General features: G+C 45.5%; 1 protein-coding gene across 5 annotated transcripts in view; it reads right to left on the reverse strand.

Moving 5' to 3' along the window:
* AMBRA1 (autophagy and beclin 1 regulator 1) overlaps positions 1 to 21,744 on the reverse strand; it is a 124,820-nt gene that overhangs the window by 99,729 nt on the left and 3,347 nt on the right. For 2 of the 5 annotated variants that reach the window (XM_059819261.1, XM_059819260.1), the window contains exons 6-7: positions 21,265 to 21,411; positions 19,952 to 20,979 (exon numbers count right to left, since the gene is read on the reverse strand). In XM_059819261.1, the coding sequence (XP_059675244.1) occupies positions 19,952 to 20,979; positions 21,265 to 21,411 (1,175 nt within the window). Of the gene's footprint in view, positions 1 to 1,364; positions 1,452 to 19,951; positions 21,412 to 21,744 lie in introns of all 5 variants that reach the window. The other 3 variants (XM_059819258.1, XM_059819257.1, XM_059819259.1) reach the window with 2 other exon arrangements.

Genomic DNA, 21,744 nt, shown 5'->3' on the forward strand with positions numbered 1-21,744 from the left:
GTTCTGACACGCTGTTGCCAAGACCTTCTGCAGTTACCTAGGTTGGTTTCCCAATGACCTTACATATAGGTATCACACTCCGCCTTACTTCCACCTCACTACAAACAGTTTTATTTACATCATTCCTGAGCCTTTGAATTATCTTTACAAAGCAACTTTCTTCGCAATAAATGGAAAAAAAGCCTAGTGTAAGATTTCACCTCTACAAGGCTTTATCTACAGAGATAGTTAGCAAGGAGCTATTCACCAGTGTAATTATACCATGTGGCCAGTTCGCAACATAGCCTTTTATTTCAGAACTTGTACTTAGAGCCTCATCTGTACAAAAACGCAGATTTTGTTGTTTATGATGTAAAAAAGAATGTGATTTAAAAAAAAAAAACAAAAACAAAACACCCCAAACCTCCTTCAGCAACTTGGATATTTAATTTTCATACACTGGTATTTCTGTACTCTCCTTTGTGATAAATTCTAGTAGCCTTCAGTTCATGCAGCTATGCCAGAGGCTCCCTAAGAGGCTAAATCAGATATATTTTACACTTGCTGAATTTTTCTCATTCATAGCTTTGTTAAACCCACCTAAAGAAAGCTTATTTGTCACGGTTTATTCTTTGAAAGCTTCCGAAGCTACTTGCTGTTCACGATTCTATCATTTCTTCTGTCACAGTCTGTGGGTCACATTGTCCCATCTGTTGCTTTCTTAATACACTAAGTAGAAACTGCAAAGATCACTCCTTTCCATTTTTGATAACTCTGCTATGTTTGCTTTTTCTAGTCCCCTGAAACACTCCCACCTCTTCAGGAGATTAAGCAGCACTACAGGTGTTTCTATGTCTAATGTCAATGATTCATGACTCTTCAGAAATAATTGTCAGTATTTTGTTCTTAGTTAAGTATACATAACATCCTGGTTATGCTCTCTCATACGGATACATTTGTGGAGACATTCCATTCTTCCAAACACGTTGTCTGCTCACACCAGCTCCTAACTGCCTTGACTGCATTCTCCCTTACTCCTGAATAGACTATTTGTTTTTTCTTCATTTTTCTTCAAAAGAGATTTCAAATTTATTGATATTATCTCATTTACTGTTGGACCTGCTTGCCACTTAGTGTTCTCCATCCCAAATAATTTCAGGAATCCTTATATGTTTACTTCAACAGCAACTTCTTCCTCTTTTCCTCATTTTCTCCCAGACTTAACAGCATCTTCTCATTTGGTTTGCACCCTGCCCCCATGGCAAGTCATTGAGGAGGAGATGGGCCCAATATTAGAACCATTCCCAAAGGATTCAGTGAGTTATACCAAAGTTATGCTTTTGTCTATGAAACTTAAATGCTTTTAGATTCCATTTAGCTCTTACCTGGCTGGATCTGGGTAGATCGGATGTTCCCGGGACCCTGCTCCATCGTAGCGAGATAATGAAATGAGGGAAGACTCCAGCAACCTCCTAGAAAGGAAAAGCAAAAACAAATATGAAGTCAAAGACCATTCAGGAACATCCTCCCTATTTATGCCCTACTTTCTGAAACCTCTTAAGGTTTCTATCATCAGTGTAGAGAATTCTGCAACATAATGAACCGCTCACTGATAGCATAAGTGTTTTCACCACATAGCTATCCAAAGTGTAATATTCTCACTCCACAGGAGAAAGAACACCTCAAGTAAGAAAGAAGAGTGGTCCCAAACCCACTTCCAAGTTTCAAGAGAAAGATGCGGGTGCTACTTCTCCTTTGGAGACAAGCCATCCCAATTTGTCAGGTCCATAAACACTAACGCTGCGTTGGCCATCTGTCAAATTCTTACCTACTCAAAGGTGGCTACACAGTGAACGGGCCAAGAAGCATGGGACAAAGAACACAGCTTGGCACGTGAACTCTAAGGGCACCACTGGTGTTTATTCATAGTAAGATATTCAATCTTAGTCTCAAGACTCAGAGAGAGAGATTTTCAGCTACAAAAAACCTGTTCATTTCCTCTGTATCTTAATCAGCCACAGGGAGAGATACCAAATATTCACTCGAGAAGTAAATGTATGCAAATGCAGCCAGACAGCTTGAATATGCGAGAAGTGAGTCTGAGTCACGAAGGGAGCAGAATCAAAAGTATATAGCAGGAACATGTCCTCCACCCTGGCTTCTCCATGTACCTCTATCTAGCTTCTTATAAAGCAGAGAATGGCATTGTTTCAAGACTGACTCATTCAAGCCTGCTGCAGCCATTGGATTAACAAGAGAGATGATTTGGGGTGGGTGTGGAGAGTGGAAAAATCAACTGCAAAAGTTTATAAGGCTGCTGAGTTCCCTTTCAAGTCTTTTTGCCTCAGAACTCCTGCTAAATTTTGTCCTCCGTCTTTGTAACTGAAATAAAAACTATTGTGGTTTGAAAGTCAAAGAGGTCCAACACCACATCTGTTCTATTTGCACACGCACACACAACTGGCGAGAAAGATTTCAACCTATCAGTCTTAGCCCCACACTCCTAATTCGCAGTTAGCATCTGCAAGCGTCAACACAGGAAAAAGGACCAGATATAATCCACTCCCAACTTCCCATTTCAAGGCAGATAAAGACAGTAGAAATGCAAATGAGACATGATTTTTCCAGCAGTAGCCCCCCATCAGGATCTCAAGACAACTTTTCACTGCCTTCCAGCAATTAAAAAAAAAAAAGTTACTGCAATTTTACATTATAAACCTAGAATACAAAAACCAGCAAGAGATTGCTCCAGTTACTTGAAAAGGCATGTGTCAGCTCAAGGGACTCAGTACTTGCTGCAAGCACTGGGACTCTAAAGAAGGCAAGAAATCCTGTCCTCTCTGGCACCAAGTTGCTTGGCAACCATTTGTCTTATTCAAGAACAGTTATTAAATCTCAACTTTGAGATGAATTAATTCCCCAGGTTATTGAGTCAAAAGCTCTAACCTTGAACACCGCTAGATATTAGTAATCCCTTGGCTCCCCGGAAAGTTATCGTACTTCAATCCTGCCTTACTTTGGTAAGTAAGATTGAAGAGAGGTAGGTCCCTCTCTCCTGCTCCAAATATACAAGTCAATATATGCAAAAGCAGTTAATCTAGAACAAACGGTGCAACAGCTTTATGAGGTATACATGAAGTCCTATACCTATGAGGTATACCTATGACCTGCATCACATATAAACTGCTTTTAGTCCTTCTGGGGGGAAACAAACACGCTTTTTAGAAGTCTGCTCTTCAGAGCTGCTTATGCAGAGCACTCCAAAACCAGCAGTCTGCAAGCAGCCTGGATGTGCCGAGGCTGCCACCCTACTGAACCAACCTGCCTCATCGCTGGACTTAATTGGGGAGAAAGAGCTCCCGCGGCATGCGGAGCCTGGCAGGGCCACATCCCTACGAACAGCAGCTGCCTCCTTACAGGTGTGAGCAACCTACACACAAGGCAAGTGGCTTGTTTGATGCCATTTCCCTGCAACACCTCCGGTGTCCTGATAACGTGCGCACACAAATAGTCAAACTCATCGCCCCTGTCAAAAGCCTTGGCGCCTATACACTACATGTGCCACCCTCTTTCCCAACCTTTCAGGGTCTATCCACTAAATGACGCGGCAAAATCAGAGCCACGAGGGAAGATGACCAGTACGTGCCGCATGGCCCAGCAGGCTCTGTTAGAAAGGTGCCTCCAGGTATTCTCCAGCCATATTTCTCTTCTTTCCTTTGGAAAGGCTGGTAATCGCCTGAGAAGACCATCAACTTAGAGGGATCACCTCCGGAAAGCAGTCAGCAGAAAGCGAGCAGCTGCGCTGAAGGAAATGAAAACATATACCAACCGGAGGGCACCAGAAGGGTGTGGAAGCTGGAGCAGGGCACACATTGTAGTAACTCGGCATAGGTCTGCCAGGAGTCCCTCGGCTTGGCCTGGGAACAGCACTTCGGGGAACCTACAGTTCTCACCTCTACACCCCATCTGATCCTTGCAGTAAATACTTGAAGAGCCTTGCTCTACCTGGCGCCTCAGATGAGAACTGGTATGCGTCACTTCAGTAAAACACAAACCAACAGTTGCCCGAGCCACAGGACGGCCGTGTATCCCGGTAAACAGACCTCCTATAGACCTCACGGCCCTGTGATTTTACCTGAACAGCCCACAACTCCACCCAATGAAGGAACAGGAGCTGCTGCTGCTTTAGGAGCACCTCCTTCACCAGAAGGGCTCCCCAGGAAGACCAGCAGTTATGGGGTTGTGGGGAGGAGGATGACAAACGCGCTCCCTTAAACGCACTCACCAGGACCCTCTCTGAGGCTGCGCTGAGTTGAAGGGTCTCAGCTAAGACGGCCTTTCCAGCAGAGCCTTCCAAGCCTGCCAAGACCAAACTCAGCTCCTGCACTGTCTCACACTGAGGCACACAAGCTACATACTAGGGCCACATTCAGATCAGGTGGACAAAGGTAATTCAGTTAACAGTAACTGCTAAAAGCTATAGCTGATTTTAAGCCTGATTGGTAGCTCTTAATTGTCCCACAACTGTGCCCTCTCAGGTGACAGAGCAATGAAGAGGTGGGTATAAATACATACAGCAGGCAAAAAACCCAAACAAGATAACATGCAATCTCATGAGATCCAGAGGGACCATCTCTGTGCTTAATGCTCCAGAGAATAACAATATCTGTACTGAAACCAGAGTACTAACCACAAATAAAATCTATTATTTACCTAACTCATTCTAGACTGAGCCCTTGAGGCCCAAGTTACAGATCCGAATGCATCTGGTACTGACAAATGGGTTCAATAATAGATACGCTGCTATAATTATCAATAAAGCATCCTATCTGTGACACTGGTAGTGTAACCTACTGTCCCCCAGGAAGGCGCAGATAAATGTTTTAGAGTAAGTCATGCTGCACTCTATCAAGTCTTAGGTGCCACACTCATAGCTTTTGCCACCCAAAGTCCCAGAAGAGACACAGACTATTTGTTTTCAGTAAGCCCAAAGTGTAAGGTAGCCCAATATCCTACCACGGTAAATGCTAAGGTTGGGAGCGATTCTATTAAGGAGGATAAACTTTCATAGATGAATAGAAGCAGCTCTGTTCCAGGGAACTGCTAGTCACTAAACATCTAAGTTTCCAACAGAGAAGCATGTAACAAGAGAACAGAAACACATATTGCTTGCATCTCCTTTTGAACATTTCAGTATATTATGCTTGACTCCTGAATCCTTTCTGGAGCTTACAGCACCCTCTTCCTCTCCCACACCCCCCATTTTTGCTACCCAGATATGTAACAGGCTAACACCAGGCTCTGTGGAAGCAATTGCTCCACTATCTCTGTCTAGACAATATGAAATTGTCACAAATGACATCTAAAGTACAATTAGCAGAGAAACCGCAATTTCCACTCTCCTCCCCCGCTCACCAGGAAAAAAAAATAAAAAAAAAAATCACACATTATCATCCTCCAGGTTGTCAGTCAATGCCACAATGAAGAAGATTAACTCTGCTCACCCTGAGAGATGCTTCTGGCCCAGCTTGCTAAAATAGGAGGAAGGGGATTGTAGTTTTTTGTTGGTTTATTTTTTTTTTTTATCGAAACTACTACAAGAAGATATAAATTGCCTCTGTTCAGCAGCACTGAGATCTCAGCAGACTCCTTTTCTGTCAGACATCAGCAGCTATGGAACCGCCACCCTACACTCGCTCTGTTACCTCGGGTCTGCAAACAGCAGCAATGGCGAGCAAGGGGGGACAGAAGCAAGGTCCAAGTTACAGGATACCTTTAGACAAGGGAGAGAGAAAGAGAGTGCATGCACACAAGACACCACAAGCAGAAAAGAGAAATTTCTCAGGAATGAAGCAGCTGAATGCCCAAAGCTGCAGCTTGAGGGGAAAAAAAAGTCATGAAGCAACCTCCTTACAGCGCATCAGCCATTGGACTATACGCACACTCTCCCCACGGGGGCGAGGATCACCACCAAGAGCCTCTTGGGACAGTGATTCATCTCAGCAGGCTTTGAGAAGATGCTTAAATGCAGCAAATTTAACTTCTCTGTAACAGTTTCTAAGAATATGCAATTCCTACACCACATCTTAGATTTGCTGTCACAGCACGCGCATTACTGGGTAGCGCTATTCCACACGACACGGAGGGAAGGGCTTTCCTCCCCATCCGAAAGGGAGGCAATAACTAACAGCACTGAGGCTTAGTTTCCTTAAAATCAAAAGGGTGTTCAGTCAGCTGCCGTCCTCCTAAGCTGCTGCACACCGACAACCAGAGCAAACCAGTAAAATTTCATTTTCACTCCTGCTCTCCCACAGTCCCAGCCTTCAGCTATGAAGAGGGCCTAAGCCAGAGCAATTCATTGTTATCCTTCGAAGCAGAAGTACATTGACAACTGTGGCAGCTTCTGTGAGTTTCCTCCTCCGGTTTTATATCTTCGCTGGAAAGGCTTTTATATCCCCTACTGCCCATTTGGAGGTGAAATTACTGCACTACTTCATATTACATCCCTTTTTCAGCCCTCCAAATTACAGCCAGCAGTCACTTCTCCTGAGCGCTCGTTCCTAGGGATGTGCTCCTGTGGTTCCTCATAGGAACGTAAAGAATAGCAGCAGTTTAAAACTAGATTCCCTTCAGTCATCTTCCTCTTACGGCAGGGCAACGTTTAACCTAAAGATAACAAGAAAGCTGAAGCATGAAGTCAGCTGAATGTTCTCCAGCTGCCCAATAGCACTGCTACCCTCCCTCAAATCCTAAGCTCAATTATTAACTGTTAACAAGCCTAATTAATTCTTGGGAGATCAATTATAGCCTCAATAGAACACTAGAAAACTATTCTAAACAAAAATCTCAACCAACCCAATCCACTAGCTTGGGTTTTTTTTCCCTTCCCCTTTCTCAGAAGAATAGGGAAAAATTATCTCAGACATCTCTGTATTGTGTTGCCTACTTTCAAAGAGCAAACTGAAATCACGTAGGGAGAAACCATCAAGCATTTTGTTCCATAGCTTCATTTTCCATAAAAGTTTTGTAGTTCTTGTCAAACAGAAAAACACTATTGCTATCACCAGTTTCATATTCAAGCTTAAAATAAAAAAGCAATCAGTATGCAGTTCTAAAGATTGCCTGAAAAGATGATTTCTAAAATTAAGTCCTTAACATAATCTACTCTGATACCTCTAAGCTAACATTTCTAGAGTGTTTCAGCTTTCACGTGGTTATGGTTAGACATACTTAGCCTGGCATCAAGATTTGAATTAAGACAGGTCAGAAGCAGATGATTAAGAAGAGAAGGAACAGTCAAACAAAACAAACTTTTCTTAAGACAGTTATAACCATCTACAAGAGATAAATACCCTGAGAATTCCACTACCGATGAAAACCTCAACACTCACTTTTGCAGTTCTCCGAGTTAGCTCCTCCCTCCCCTTGTTCACATTCTTGCCATACAACTCATCCTCAGTGAGGAACGGGAGTTAGTGGCTGCCTTTCTTATGAGTATCCAAGCCCTATTAGGCATTCTTTTCATCACCTTTTCTTTTTTCTTTAAGTTATTCCAGGTAATGAACGTCCTTTGCAAGAAAATTTCCTTTCTTGAGAGAAAGCAGTGACAGCAAAGATGCAATACGCGATCACAGATACATTCTAAACATGGCCTTTGTAGAACACTTTGGCCTGTTTGAGAAAGAACTTGTGCTAACTCTGAAGGGCAACCAGGGACAGAGAAGACATCCTTCCCAGCTGGAGGTATGGAGTTGTCAGAGAAGCAGGTTTGATGTAGGATAGAAGTTATCACAAAAAATATTTTTCCCCCTTCACTGATTCTGGGCAAGAATCCTGTAGAAAACAAGCTGTAAGGATTTCTCCGTCAGAAAACAAACAGCACGTCAGGTCTTCAGCCAGGGTGGGAAGGAGTACATTTGGGAAGAAGCACAGTTACACGAAACAAAGAACTGTAGGTAAGAGTTTGAACAGCAGAAACAAGTGTTGGGATTTGAGTTCTCCTAATCACAAGGCAGGGAGCAGAGTTTCAAGAACACAGTTAACCCTTTAAAGTTTATCTGCTTCAGTTTAACTAGGAAGTAATACCACATGATGAATTTCGCTATTACTGCACCTCTGCTCTTGGACTACAAACTTCAACTTCCGTTTACTACTTGATGCCAGAGAAGCTACACAGCACCTTTGGACCTCATCATAAGGGAAGTCAGTGGCTCTGAGGAAGATGACAGATTTTTTAAGTGCACCCAAGGTCGCACTGTTAATCTATTACTTCACCTGCTGACAAAGGCCATGCATCAGAACAAAAGATGAGGGAGCATTACGCAGAGGTCCTCATCATACAGCGCCCAGGGAATGATTAATGCGTTATTTCAACAGGCAAGAGGAAGCGCACATCCATGATAGATATTAAAAGGGTCAAGAGCAGCTATGGCAGCATTGATTAGTTTGGTAATAACTCTAACATGGAAAGAACAATGAAAGATCTTGCACTTCCATTTTGCAGGGGCAAAACTTGAGGGGCAGGGAGGGGAGAAGAAATTTAAATCAGCTCAAGCTACTGCATGTGCTATTTCACTCTACAGTGGCAGTTTTATACCAGTGCTCAGAATGGGGCAGGCACCTCAGCGAAGCTGAAGACAGACATCGCATTCCTCCACCTAGACCCTTAACAACATGCGATTATATCAGAAATTCAGCTAGAGGGAATCCTAGTCATCATGGTTATGATAACAGGCTTGAAAGCATGGCCAGAACATAGCCAAGACAGTGAACTCCCTCAGCCTGCAGACAGCTTTACTCTTCTGCGGGCTCTTCTACCTACCTTCGTATGTATAATGTCTGCTTCAAATTCTCCTTGTTCTGGGAGTTCCCAACACCACAGATTGTGTGGACAGCAGAAATCTCTGCTTACCCACGCACGCAGATCTGCGTCAGCTTCTGGGATAATTACATAGGGCTCCTGCTTCTCCATAGGGAATTGAAGAGGAGGTGTCTTTCCTGAGGGGGCAGAAGCCGTACCGTTATCTCCATAGGCTTTCTAAGGCTATGAAAACAGAAGTCCCACCACACAGCAATCACTTCCTTTAAAATGCTCTTGTTCAGGCTGGAATAATGAAGAGAGTCAGATGACCAGCACGGCAGTTCAGCCACTTACCCCAGCCCTCCCACTTCATGAAGACAGGGGAAGGATTTGAAACTAATGTATTTCAAGCAGAAAAATTACTCAGTTTCCTGGCAGATAAGTAACGCTGTTTATTCACAGCCTTCAGTTCCAGCAGGTGCTTTCTCAAGAAAAGCAAGGGAGGGGGTCAGTTACATCATCACACAAGCAGCCATTTGGTACAATCAGTTAAATATGTATGTAGAAAATGTTTAAAATGCATGCTAGCTATTCAACAGATCAGAACAGCTCAACTGATCACAGGTCCCTCTCTCTCCTCTTGCTCCAGGCCCAAAGAGTAGATGCATGGTGCTCTGCTGCAAGTTCTCCAGCCCAGACTGTGTAATAAGGAGCAAATAATTGGATGAGGGCACTTTGTCCCCAGGCACACCGTGCTGTGTGCATTTATAAAGAGCGTAAAGAATGAGTGCTCGAATGCAATATATGTAAGTGACTGCACATCTAATGATTAAGGGCTTGTGTTAGCATAAAAAAGAGGCACGCTATACTGCCAACATCTCCAGCTCCTCCCCACACTCAAGAAAGCTACACAGAGCTTTCAGTTGAGCAAACAGGCCTGAAACAGAAGGTCTGAGGGCCCGCCCATAACTTGTTTCTTGGCAAAAGGAAAACAAAACCAAAATAAAACTTAGAGATTGTTTTAACATCACTTATCTGAAGCCAAACAACAAGCTCTAGGAATCTAGCTAGACAGTTTAAGCATGTCAAAGACCACCGTTAATCCTAAGTTGAGCATCATCCCCTAGACAGAATACTACAAGTACATGAACTCAATGCACTTAAGTAAAAAATGGGAACAGGAGCATCTGTTCCAGGTCAAGCGAGCTTGTCTGGACATGCTGCCCACCCTGCAGCAGTTGGATCAGGAGCCCACAGGGAAGCCATGTGCAGGCAGCACAGGATACAGACAACCTAACAAAGGATGGCTTTCAAGAGAGGGAAGCTATTCACACTTCTTCCCTTTCTGTAGGAAAGCTGAGAACGGATATGTCTTATGGCAGCCTCAAATAGCTATCTGTTTGAAGTCAGCTGTCTTTCAACTTCTAAGCAATCTGTCATTATCCAAAATCTTTGTTGTATGGTCATCTCATACAGGCCTTCCTCAAAATAAAAAAAACCCACCCCAAAACAACACACCCAACTCTAGATCTCATTACTCCTCTGTAGAAGCAAAAAAGTAAGCCAGTTTGGAAGTACGTACCTCTTCCATCCTCATTAAGAAACATCACTGGAATCCAGTTTCAGCAAGTTCCCTTGCTGCCATGCTGGATCAGGCAAACACAAAGCAAAGTCCCAGAACAATGCCATAGACAAATACCTGTAGGGAAACAGGTCTCCGTTTCCTGGGGACTGCAGAGAAACAAAGTTTACCTATTTCTTTTACAGGTGAACTCCTCATTGCTAGGCCTGGACCACCAAAAACAGAGGTGAGAGAAGGGGAGCGGTTTGACTGGAGAAACACCATGAAGGTCTTTGAGAAAGCAGAGTTATTTCTATACCTGCTTAATTTGCAAGCCAAGCTGCTGCAAGAGTAACATGGGGAAAACAATCTCTTTTTGTATGCTACAGTCATTGCTATACATTCAAATTCAGGCCAAGAAAAAGAAAAGAAGGCTTAAGCCTTTCTGCAAGTTTGGTGAAGACTGCACATGCTCAGCTTTCTGAAGTACTCAGGGAAGCTCAGCAGAAGGGAGTGACCTCTATTAGTCACTGCAAGAGCAAAAGGACAAGGCATCATTTTTTCCCCCACCAACTCTCAGTAAGGAAATAAGAGGGCTCTAGCAACCTTACATTATTCTTAAATCATGAAACCAGCAAAGGCATGGGGAGGAACGTTTATGCAAGAAAACAGACACCTCTTTCATTTGCTCTTCTACATAGCAACTACCAGCGCTTTCAAGAGCTCAAACTTCTACCACTGTCAGTAAAACGAAGTCTTTCCTGCCCACACAAAGACAGCAGGCTCGGTCTGGGAAAAGCCACAAAGCTGGAAAGGTGGCAGCAATAACCTCAGAGCCCACGTAGACATCAACTTGGACATTTAGATATCATGGCAGCCTCTCCTACAGTTCAGGCTGTGGTTACATTCTCATGATAAAACTGATTTGTATTTTCCATTTTTAGAAAAGGCCAAGCAAACAATACTTGCCAAGTTTGTCTACAACCTGCACATCTCACCCATCACCCACGGCTAATTATCATGTCTAAATGTTCATGTCACCTTCAGATTATCACTTCACTTTATGTTTGGCACGAAGAAACTAGGTCTTCATTCATTCCTGTGTCTCCGGGCGAGCATTTCCAGAAATCATTCCCCAGCCCCACAGTTTTGACCTTCTCCCCCCAAGCCCCTCTCTCCAACCACAAACCTGAACCTCTGCTTGCAAACCCCTTCATAATGTCTATTTACCCCACTGTTCCTCGCTAACTTCTGAGACATTACTTATCTCTATCACCATCATTTTCAAGAATCGTAACAAGCATCTTTGGAATTATTTCCTACCAAGCCTGAAAACACCACAGCATAAACTTTTCCAAAACTATCACATTACATGTGGAGGCTACAAGGTTGCCAGAAAACCCTTCTTTCCGCAGCACAGGTAAGGTCTACACACCGTAAGTTTAAACAAAATGCTGAGCTCAAACTACAAACGCCAGGACACCAGGCTAGCAAGGTTTCCACAAGTAATGGGCCAGAACGTAAGGGGTGGGTCCATTTAGATGTGGCACAGGCCACATTCCCACTGATGTGCAGCCTGAGCAGCCAGCACCATACTGCTGCCTCTCTTCTCCACAGCTCAGACGTGTGCCCTCCTCCTGCTCAAGTCCCCCTTTTTCAGTGAACTCAACACATCACTGCTGCAACAAATATGACATACTTGAATAAGCAAGCCACAACTGCTGTAAGCAATTAGGAAACAAATAGTAACAACATGAGTTCGGTGAAATAAGGAACAAAACAAGACAGAATACACCAGGGTATGTGTTCTGGCTCCAGCACGAGACACATTTTGTAGCTTCAGGTAAGGCAATTCCCTCCTGCTTTAATTCCCTCCCCTGAAAAAAGTTAAGGGAGTAGCACTACCCTCTTATTTTGAGGGTAAATTTCAGCCACAGAACTGTCTCCTAGTAGACAGCTCTGTTGTACCCACAGCAGAGAGCAAGGAAATGTTCTGGTTGTTTTGTTTTTAAAGCTAGGATATGAGCGAGACACACCTATTCATTCAGTGCTTTACACAGTGAGAAACCTATCAGAAGCCAATATATGCAGAGATCTGGTCATTTAAATCAAAAAACCAGAGCGGCACATCAGAAGCTCTGGCTCCAGCAGACACTCAAGAACAAGCTGTAAAAGTGAGTATCCTCTTTTCCATTTCACATACAGCACTCACCGTGGCTGGGCAGGAATGGGAGTGCTCCTACCCTGTCAATCTACTTTAACCACTGACTGGTTTCAGCTTGACCACAAGCCAACACCACATCTACAATTTAGAACCAGAAGAGGCATCCCCTCATGGCCATGAGTAAGCCATACCTATTTGCATCAGAAAAAAACCCAAACCATATTCATGACCTTCTTATGGAAAAGCCCAAAAATTTAGGTAATAGCTTACAGCATACTTGAACAAGAAAATAAACACAGCCCCGTGGAAAAGGTGACCGCCCAGACGCCAATCAACATCTGCCAAGCATTCCTCCAGAAAATAAACCCTGTATTATGGAAGTCTTCTGAGGATGGACAAGCAACCATTTAAATGCAAACAAAACCTTTGACAAGGAAGACTGCAAAGAAAGGTCTGCTCCAGGCTTGGTAGGCAATGAGCAAGTCGTTGAGACTTCTGCAAAGTTGGTCTTTTACAGCTCTAACTCATCGGCATTTGCATGTCAGAAAGACAAAATACCTGCTTCATCTCGAGATCCACATCTGTCCCATTCAAACCCTTTCAAGAAGCAAGAGGATAAGCTGCTCCCTCCGGATCCCCATTCATGCCTTTCCCCAAACATTGAAGAACTTGCAAATGTATGGTAACTAAGGAGATAAGCTGCAATTTAGGACTATGGGGGTCCTCAACCTACCTTGTTTTCTTTATACAAGAACTCAGAAACTTTCCGGTTCCGCAAGGAGATGGGGAAAGCAAGGAGCAGAAGCAACACTACCCCCTTGTGGCAGCAAAGCAATGTGGAAATGAAATAAATTCTCAAAAATTCAAAAGGGAACAGACTAGGCGTTTCTTTTCATACCTGTTTTATGTATAGAGAGCTACGTGCCGCCAGAAAGGCCATCAAGACTGAATAAAGACGTGATATGAGCTGGAGTCACTGTACCGCCCAGGCAGGTGAGAACGGTACCGCTGTGTCCACCCTGCTGCACCCGCTGTTACTTCGGGCCTTCACACGGCTGACAACAGCAGGGCACACAGGCATTTGCCTAACAGGTGAAACCACAAGCAGAGCATTTATACCTTTTCTAAGGGGAAGGGAACACAGCCAAACTCATTCGCAATGTACGGCACCGATGACTGGATCATATTCGTAATCCTATAGCTTTCTCATCTCACCTAGATAGAAATCCTAGATTGCTAAGTACCATGCAATCTTAGCTCGGGAAAGAAGACTGAGTTCACACTGTGTAGTAAGAATGCAGGTAGGACGGACCTCAACCCTCAGATAAGAGCTGGCAAAATAAAAGACAGACATTTCACCCTGGACCCTGTTACATGGTTCCAGGGAAGCTAGTCTGCACATGTCACTTGTGCACACTGCATCCAACGGACTAAAACGCATCAAAAAGCAATGCTGTGCAACTTCAGCCGGTCAATTATTTGCACAGCACTGTGGACTCTGCACTTTTATACACTCAAAAAGAAAATAAAGGAGTTTATACAAGCGTCCCCAGAGAATACAAACTCCCCCACCTCACATACACTCCTTCCTACCTGTGCGCATGGCAAAACCATCACCCAGGGCAGTTCAAAAGACTTCTCAGATTTTCACATAACTTCAATAGTCTATCTTGTCTGCCAAACTAAATAGGTGAAGCAAGGCAAAAACATTATGCATTCATAAGATACAGGCACAGAAGTTACTCATACTACAGCCTACAGAATTTGACCTCTGGAATGAGTGCAATGGAGTAGTTAGAGAAGTTTAACATAATTGCCAGACAAAGCTTCTTAATGGAAGAATAAGGATAGCAAGCATTTCTTCATGAAACACAGGATTCATGCAAACCTGCCTGGCAATAGGACAGGGCTCATCTTTCATTTGCAGTAATTCATTCAAATCTCTAGTCAACATAGACAGGCAAACAACATCAGAATTGCCCCTTTAGTATATTACAAGCAGCTAAATCTTGAATGCATAGAGGACAAGTTTCCCTTTATGTATTTCTTTTCCCCCTTTCTAGGGATTGTTTCACAAAATAAGGTTTGAAATATGTCAACAGGGACACACATGGCAGTACTTGCTCCTTGCATCCATTCTAGAAAGACTGTGGCCTGGGGTGCCGTGCCAGAACCAAGAAACACCACTAGATTTAAGACCAGAGGATTTTCTTTTTTGTGAAATAACACATTAGCTCTGTAGATATCACTTGTGTCATATTAAAATAGCCAAAGAGGTGGCATTTGAAGATCTGGATCAGTTTTATTAGACAGCATTGCGCTGTACCTGTCATTAACTGATGAGCTGAAATATATTTCCGTGGAGACCACTGCTAGGATTTTATACATCATTTTCTTAAGAAGGTGGCACTAGCTCCTCTCAAACAAGCAGCTAACTAGAAGAATCCTCTTTCATTCCCTGTTCAACTTTTCCATTATAACCTGAATTGGCCCACACAGCAACAATGGCTTAAAGTACTTACAGGATCTTTTCCCTCACTAAGATTACAGTATTAACACAATGCTTCCTCAACTCATTTTTTAATTAATATGAAGTTAAGAAAAATTAAACCAGCTATCATCAGTTGCTCAATTATCTTTCCTTCATCCAGATCTTACCAATAGTTTCTATCACCAATTTTATGCAACACATTTCACGTGACAACTTCAGGCATTTCTGAGGCTCTTTCCACTTTGATGTTAGAAGTGAGGCAAAGATAGATCCACAGGGGGAAAAAAACTACATTTGAATTAATGTCATCAGCCTGGAGAACCTCAGAAAAGCCGAAGCTCAGTCTCACCAACTTTTCTACCTCACTGACACAGCTTCAAGAAACACACAGCTCAGTGCCCGTGCTGCTTTCAGGCCAAGCCGAATGTGACAGTACTGCTGTACTGCTGAGGTTCTAAGTGACATGCTCCTCCTAATAGAGGTGCCAAAGCTGTTAGTCAGAAATAGGTTCATTACATGCTTATTAATCCCTTCATGATTAGCCCAAGATAATTAGCCCAGCACCATCAGAAAGAGCAGAATTCTCTCCCTGCCCAGCTAGCATAGCTGCATCAAGAGAATTCAAAGAGGAACAGCCTTCATTACACCACCTATTAACTTAATTGACCCTCTACGGCAGTACCTTCCCAGCAAGCTATTTCTCAGCCAGGCAAGCCAGGTAAAGGAATGGGTCCTGCCCATGGAATGGGAATGAGAACATACACACACAGTTTCTAGATGCAATTTTTATCTTAAGTTTTTCAAATGTCCTTTAAATACAGAGTTCAATTGCCCAATGAGGACATCTAATGGAGAAACAGAGAAGAACAGAACATAAAACAGGTTACAAGCAAATAGATGCATGTCCCCCAACGCTAACAACTGTCCTGAGGTCCACAGGCACAAAGTTACATTGATTGAAAGTGTGTATGCAGTTACCACTTGCACCCTCAGGCTTGAAGGCTTACCTTCCCTCCTCTATTTCTTTCCCCAGCACTTTCAGCATTACACAGCTTAAATCTCATGAACCTTAGTCACCATCTTTGCATGAACCTTAGTCACCATCTTTGCATGCTTCTGTGGCTGCAAAGGTTAACAGACATTTTGGACTCTGCTGTGCAGGACTGGTTCCAGCACTTCCAGTTGTAGGAGCATACCCTAGGTCTGGGAGACAAGAAGGCTGGACCTGAGGATGTTCATTCTACGCAGAAATCATGTAAGTGGGTGCTTGCTGTCTTGTTATTGCTCTATAAGGAAAAATACAACAGCTAGTTTTGAGAAGGGAAAAAAAATTACACATGCAGGATACAGCTATCCCACATGCAGGGTTCCTTTTAAGGGGAAAGATTTCATAAAGCTCCCCACAAGTCCACCCAATGTGTTTAACAGGAAAGGAAATGAAGTTTTACTTCAAGGAAATTGCCATGAGCATTTAATACCAGACTGCTCACTGCTCTCAGCTTCCTTACCTCACTACTCTACAGTTACCTTCACTTCAGTTAAAGGGAAGCAGAAGCCCCTGCGATGCCTCCTCTTGAGAAAGGCCTGATAACAGAAGGAGGAGACTGGGAAAACAAGAGTCCCTGTGAGCTTCTCAACAACCTCTGCCAAAAGGGTTTCACTAAAGGTTTCATCTTATAGGAATTCCTTGAGCTCACACATTGAACTACACACTGCAAATTAACGTCTGCGCAAAAAGCACCTGTTTGCACAGGCGACCAGGGAGGCAACTAACCCTGCACAAATGCTACACAGATGCCTGCAGCAGCAACCACCATGGGCGACAGGCCAAGCAACCCAGAGATTTAGTCACAGGACTCCAGCTCTTAGGCAGCAACAGGAGCCATCCAGCTCCTGCACGCTGGGGTGGACTGAGTTCACAGAATCACTATGGTTGGAAAAGACCTGTAAGATCATTAAGTCCAACCATCAACCAACACCACCATGCCCATTAAACCATGTCCCACAATGCCACGTCCACACGTTCCTTGAACACCTCCAGCGATGGTGACTCCACCACCTCCCTGGGCAGCCTCTTCCAGTGCTTCACCACTCTCTCAGGAAAGAAATTTTTCCTAATATCCAGCCTGAACCTCCCCTGGCGCAACCTGAGGCCATTTCCTCTTGTCCTGTCGCTAGTCACTTGGGAGAAGAGACCAACACCCACCTCTCTGCAACCCCCTTTCAGGTAACTGTAGAGAGCGATGAGGTCTCCCCTCAGCCTCCTCTTCTCCAGACTGAACAACCCCAGCTCCCTCAGCCGCTCCTCATCAGACTTGTGCTCCAGACCCCTCACCAGCTTCATCGCCCTTCTCTGGACACGCTCCAGCACCTCAATGTCCTTCTTGTAGTGAGGGGCCCAAACCTGAACACAGCATTTGAGGTGCGGCCTCACCAGCGCCGAGTACAGGGGCACGATCACCTCCCTACTCCTGCTGGCCACACCATTTCTGATCCAGGCCAGGATGGCGTTGGCCTTCTTGGCCACCTGGGCACACTGCTGGCTCATATTCAGCCGGCTGTCAATCAACACCCCCAGGTCCTTTTCTACCAGGCAGGTTTCCAGCCGCTCGTCCCCAAGCCTGTAGCGTTGCCTCGGGTTGTTGTGGCCAAAGTGCAGGACCCGGCACTTGGCCTTGTTGAACCTCATACAATTGGCCTTGGCCCATGGATCCAGCCTGTCCAGATCCCTCTGCAGAGCCTTCCGACCCTCCAGCAGATCAACACTCCCACCCAACTTGGTGTTGTCTGCAAACTTAATGAGGGAGCACTCGATCCCCTCATCCAGATCATCGATCAATATATTAAACAAGACCGGCCCCGAAACTGAGCCCTGGGGGACTCTGCTTGTGACCGGCCACCAACTGGATTTCACTCGATTCACCACGACTCTCTGGGCTCGGCCGTCCAGCCAGTTTTTTACCCAGCAAAGAGTGCACCTGTCTAAGCTTTGCCAGCTTCTCCAGGAGAATGCTGTGGGAGACAGTGTCGAAGGCTTTACTAAAGTCCAGGTAGACAACGTCGACAGCCTTTCCCTCATCCTCTAGGCGGGTCACCTGGGCATAGAAGGAGATCAGGCTGATTAAGCAGGACCTGCCTTTTCATGAACCCGTGCTGGCTGGGCCTGATCCCTTGGTTGTACTGCACGTGCCCTGTGAGCGCCCTCAAGATGAACCTTTCCATAATCTTCCCCGGCACTGAGGTCAGGCCTGTAGTTCCCTGGATCATCCTTCCAGCCCTTCTTGTAGATGGGCGTCACGCTGGCAAGCCTCCAGTCGTCTGGGACCTTCCCTGTTAACCAGGACTGTTGATAAATGATGGAGAGTGGCTTGGCAAGCTCCTCCGCCATGTGGAGTTATATGCCTCAGGGCATTTTTAAATTACACAACTCCCACAGAAAAGATCACGTCTACAGATCCCACCCCGCCTTGTTGTCCAAATATGTGCCAGCCGCCTGATCAATAAAAAGGTTATTTGCCCCCGTTATTTCTGACACTACAGTGACTTGGCCCAGGGAAAAAGCAACACAGTGGAGACACTATGAGCATGTACAGCTATTTCAAAAGATAGATAATGCAAGACTTACTCAAGTGCCATTTTAAAGCTAAATTTCTCAGCTCCTTCTCACCCCTCTGCCCTTTAATAGGGAACTAGAGGATATCTGATTTACATTAACAGCAGGTAAGTCCAGGCCCAAGAAAGAAGTAGTTACCATGTAATCAGCTTGAGACTTCCATTATGGCAGGCTATAAAAAAAAAAAACTGGGGCAAGGATTTAGAAGCAGATGAATAATTTCATGACCACCACCACTTATTTGCTATGCAACTACAGCAACAAGAAAGGCAGCCACTGTTCCCGCCTGACTATAATCAGCTTATCTGCAGGAAGAAGGAAAGAATTCCCTTTCCTCAGGCACTCCCGTGTACAAAGCCTCCTCAGTCAGTTACATTTGCATCCAACCTGGAAACTTTGCTTTCCTACAGCACAAAGCATCCATTTCTGAGAAACAGCAGGACCGGACCTTTCCTCTGGCAAGCACACAAACCACTTGACAGAGAGGATGTCAAACTGGAACCCAGTAGGGAAACCCTATCCAAAGTACCAACGTAGCTGAATCGTCCATACAAGCCAGTGGAGACACTTTCACACAAAGCACAGGTCCTTCTCCTGGTGCAAGTTTGATTTGGCTCATTCTGTTTCCTGTAACACATCTGAAGTATATAAAAAAAAACCCTCCAAAGAATAATCACCTTCTTAAAAAAGCACAGTGATCAGCATGCCCCCAAGCAGCTCACCCTGGATTTGGGTCAACGGGAGCCACTTTCAAAACTTACCTCTTTATCAAAGGCAAGCAAACTGCATGGGTTTGCTTTGACTTTTTTTGCCCTATATGGCAACATCAAGGAAATGACTGTTAACCCTTCCAACTTAACAACTACAACCTCAACAAGACAAAGCACTCAAGAAAGCAATTCTCACTACTTGTGCCCAATTTTCCATGCCTACCCTGGGCAGATTCTCCATGTGCAGCACGTGTGTGGTATGGGGCATAAAGGACAGCATAGCACATCCTGGGTTCCCACCCTTCCGCAGTGTCTGGGAAACACCAGGAGCACAGTTCATCCCAGAGAACTGCTGAACTGCTGCCAGAGCCCATACTTTTGCCTGTCTGTACTACCATTCTCCTTTCCCATCGAGAGGTCTGGTGTTTGTCCTTACAGACACCCTCAGAACCTATCTGCAGCATGACAATGGCAGCTATAAAAGACATCGGTGCAACATCTATATTTTCATCTGCATAAATAGCACATGACCGCATGAGAAAAAGTATTTAACTCCGAAAATACTGAACAAATCAGACTAGATGGGAAAGGTTTAAGAAGAAGTAGAGGAGGAAGGCCAAGCATATATCTTACCTCCTGAGTGAATCCTCCTCTGAGCTTTCCTCAGGCATTTCCTGGTTTAAGGCCTCCTGTGATACATTCCCAGGTCTGCTTGAAGCCGACTGGCTGTAAACTCTTTCCCAGTGCCCCGTCTCCTGGTTAAAGACCACTCCCACGGTCCTCTCCTCCTGCGGGGTGGAAGAGCTGCCCAGCTGCAGCCTGCTAGAGGCAGGAGCTCTGCCCTCGGTTCTCTCTGCAGGCTGCACCTGGCTGGTATTTGGAGGCACACCCTCAAACGTGCTTTGGACCTGCCCTGGTGTGTAGCTAGGCGTGCTTCTTTCCCAGCGCAGCGTGTCATTGTTAAAGGTCAGCAGGTTATGACAAGCGCGACAGCGGTTCAGGTGACCCCGGGACAAATTGGAAATGTTTTCACTGCTGTGTGGAGTCTGCTGATGGGAGGGACCCGGCCGATCAGGCTCAATGTTGTTGTTGAGCATTTCTTGAGCCTGTTGCGACTGGCTGGGCTCCCCACCAATCCCCTGATCTAACTCCTGAAGCCGGTCATATTCCAGGAAGAATCGCCTCAAATCACACTGGAGCTCATTACGGATGCTGGCCGGATTGCTCGGGCCAGCGCTACTACCACTGTCCGCCTCAGCCCCCGGGGCCAGAAAGCCCCTCCCTTCTGTTGCAGAGGTATAGACCGATGCCTGGGAACCTCCCTCCTGCTGTCTCAGCACCGACAGCAAGCTCACGGAGGAGGCACTGGTCCTAGGGGGAGGCATGGCTTCCAGCTCGGACCGAGAGCTCATGTTCAGCACTGTCCTGGACCAGTCAGACCCGCCTAAGCCCGAAGCCATCTCTCTCGCAGACTGTTGGTACCGGGACTGGTGGCCTGCCAAGGGCCCGCTGAGGGACCGCCGCGTGGGGCCCAGGCTAAGGTTGCGCAGGGTGTTGCCAGCAGTGCTGCTCTGAACTGTGCTGAAAGCAGAGGGCCTGTTAAGTATCCCCTGCTCCTCCTGCGCTACGGATGCCTGCTCTGGGGGTTGGTAAGGCTCTGTCTGCACAGAGGAGAAGGAAGTGCCAGTGGCCCCAGAAGACGTGGAGGGTGCGTTTTCCTGGTGTGGGAAGAGAGAAGAAGGAAGTCTTGCACTAGAGCATCGGCTGCAAAGGCACAACATCCCCAGGTGCTGGCAGCACTCTGCTGTGGGATAGCTGACACGCTCCCGGAGCCTGTTATAGACAGATGCCCTTGTGTTCTCACTGGCTGGAGGCGGAGGTGGTGGTGGTGGAGGCGGTGGAGGGGATGGGGTAGCAGAGTCTTGAACACTGTTTTGCTCTCCCACCTGTATGCCAGAGGAGCGGGAGGACAACATATGCAGGAAGTTGTGGAGGAGGGGTGTGCGCCTCACAGGCTGAGACGGAAGGATAGCGCGCTGGCGATAATGCGGCATCTCTGTGCTGTCCACGGAGATTTCCACTTCCTCATCGCTCTGCAGAAGGAAGCGATCAAAGTTCAGTCACCTCACAGCAAAATCCTATACCCCCAAACAAACAGCAGAAAGCCAGCTACCATCCCAGACAGATGAAAGGATGAAATAAGTCCCTTCCTAGAGGCCTTGACTTGCAGGAAACCAGCTGACTCTTTATTTCAAAGTTCATTTTATGGATCCAGACAACCTCTTCCTACAGCCCAGTGAGCTTTGACAATACACTGTTCATACGAACAGAAGCATCAGCACCTGAGGGTCAGCAGCTGTGGGGAGCATTGTTAATACCTCGCGTAGCTTCAAATCCAGCAGAATGTCACAACAGAACTGAAAGAG

This window comes from Gavia stellata, chromosome 7 (genome assembly GCF_030936135.1).
Source record: "Gavia stellata isolate bGavSte3 chromosome 7, bGavSte3.hap2, whole genome shotgun sequence".
NCBI classification, from domain to species: Eukaryota; Metazoa; Chordata; class Aves; order Gaviiformes; family Gaviidae; genus Gavia; species Gavia stellata.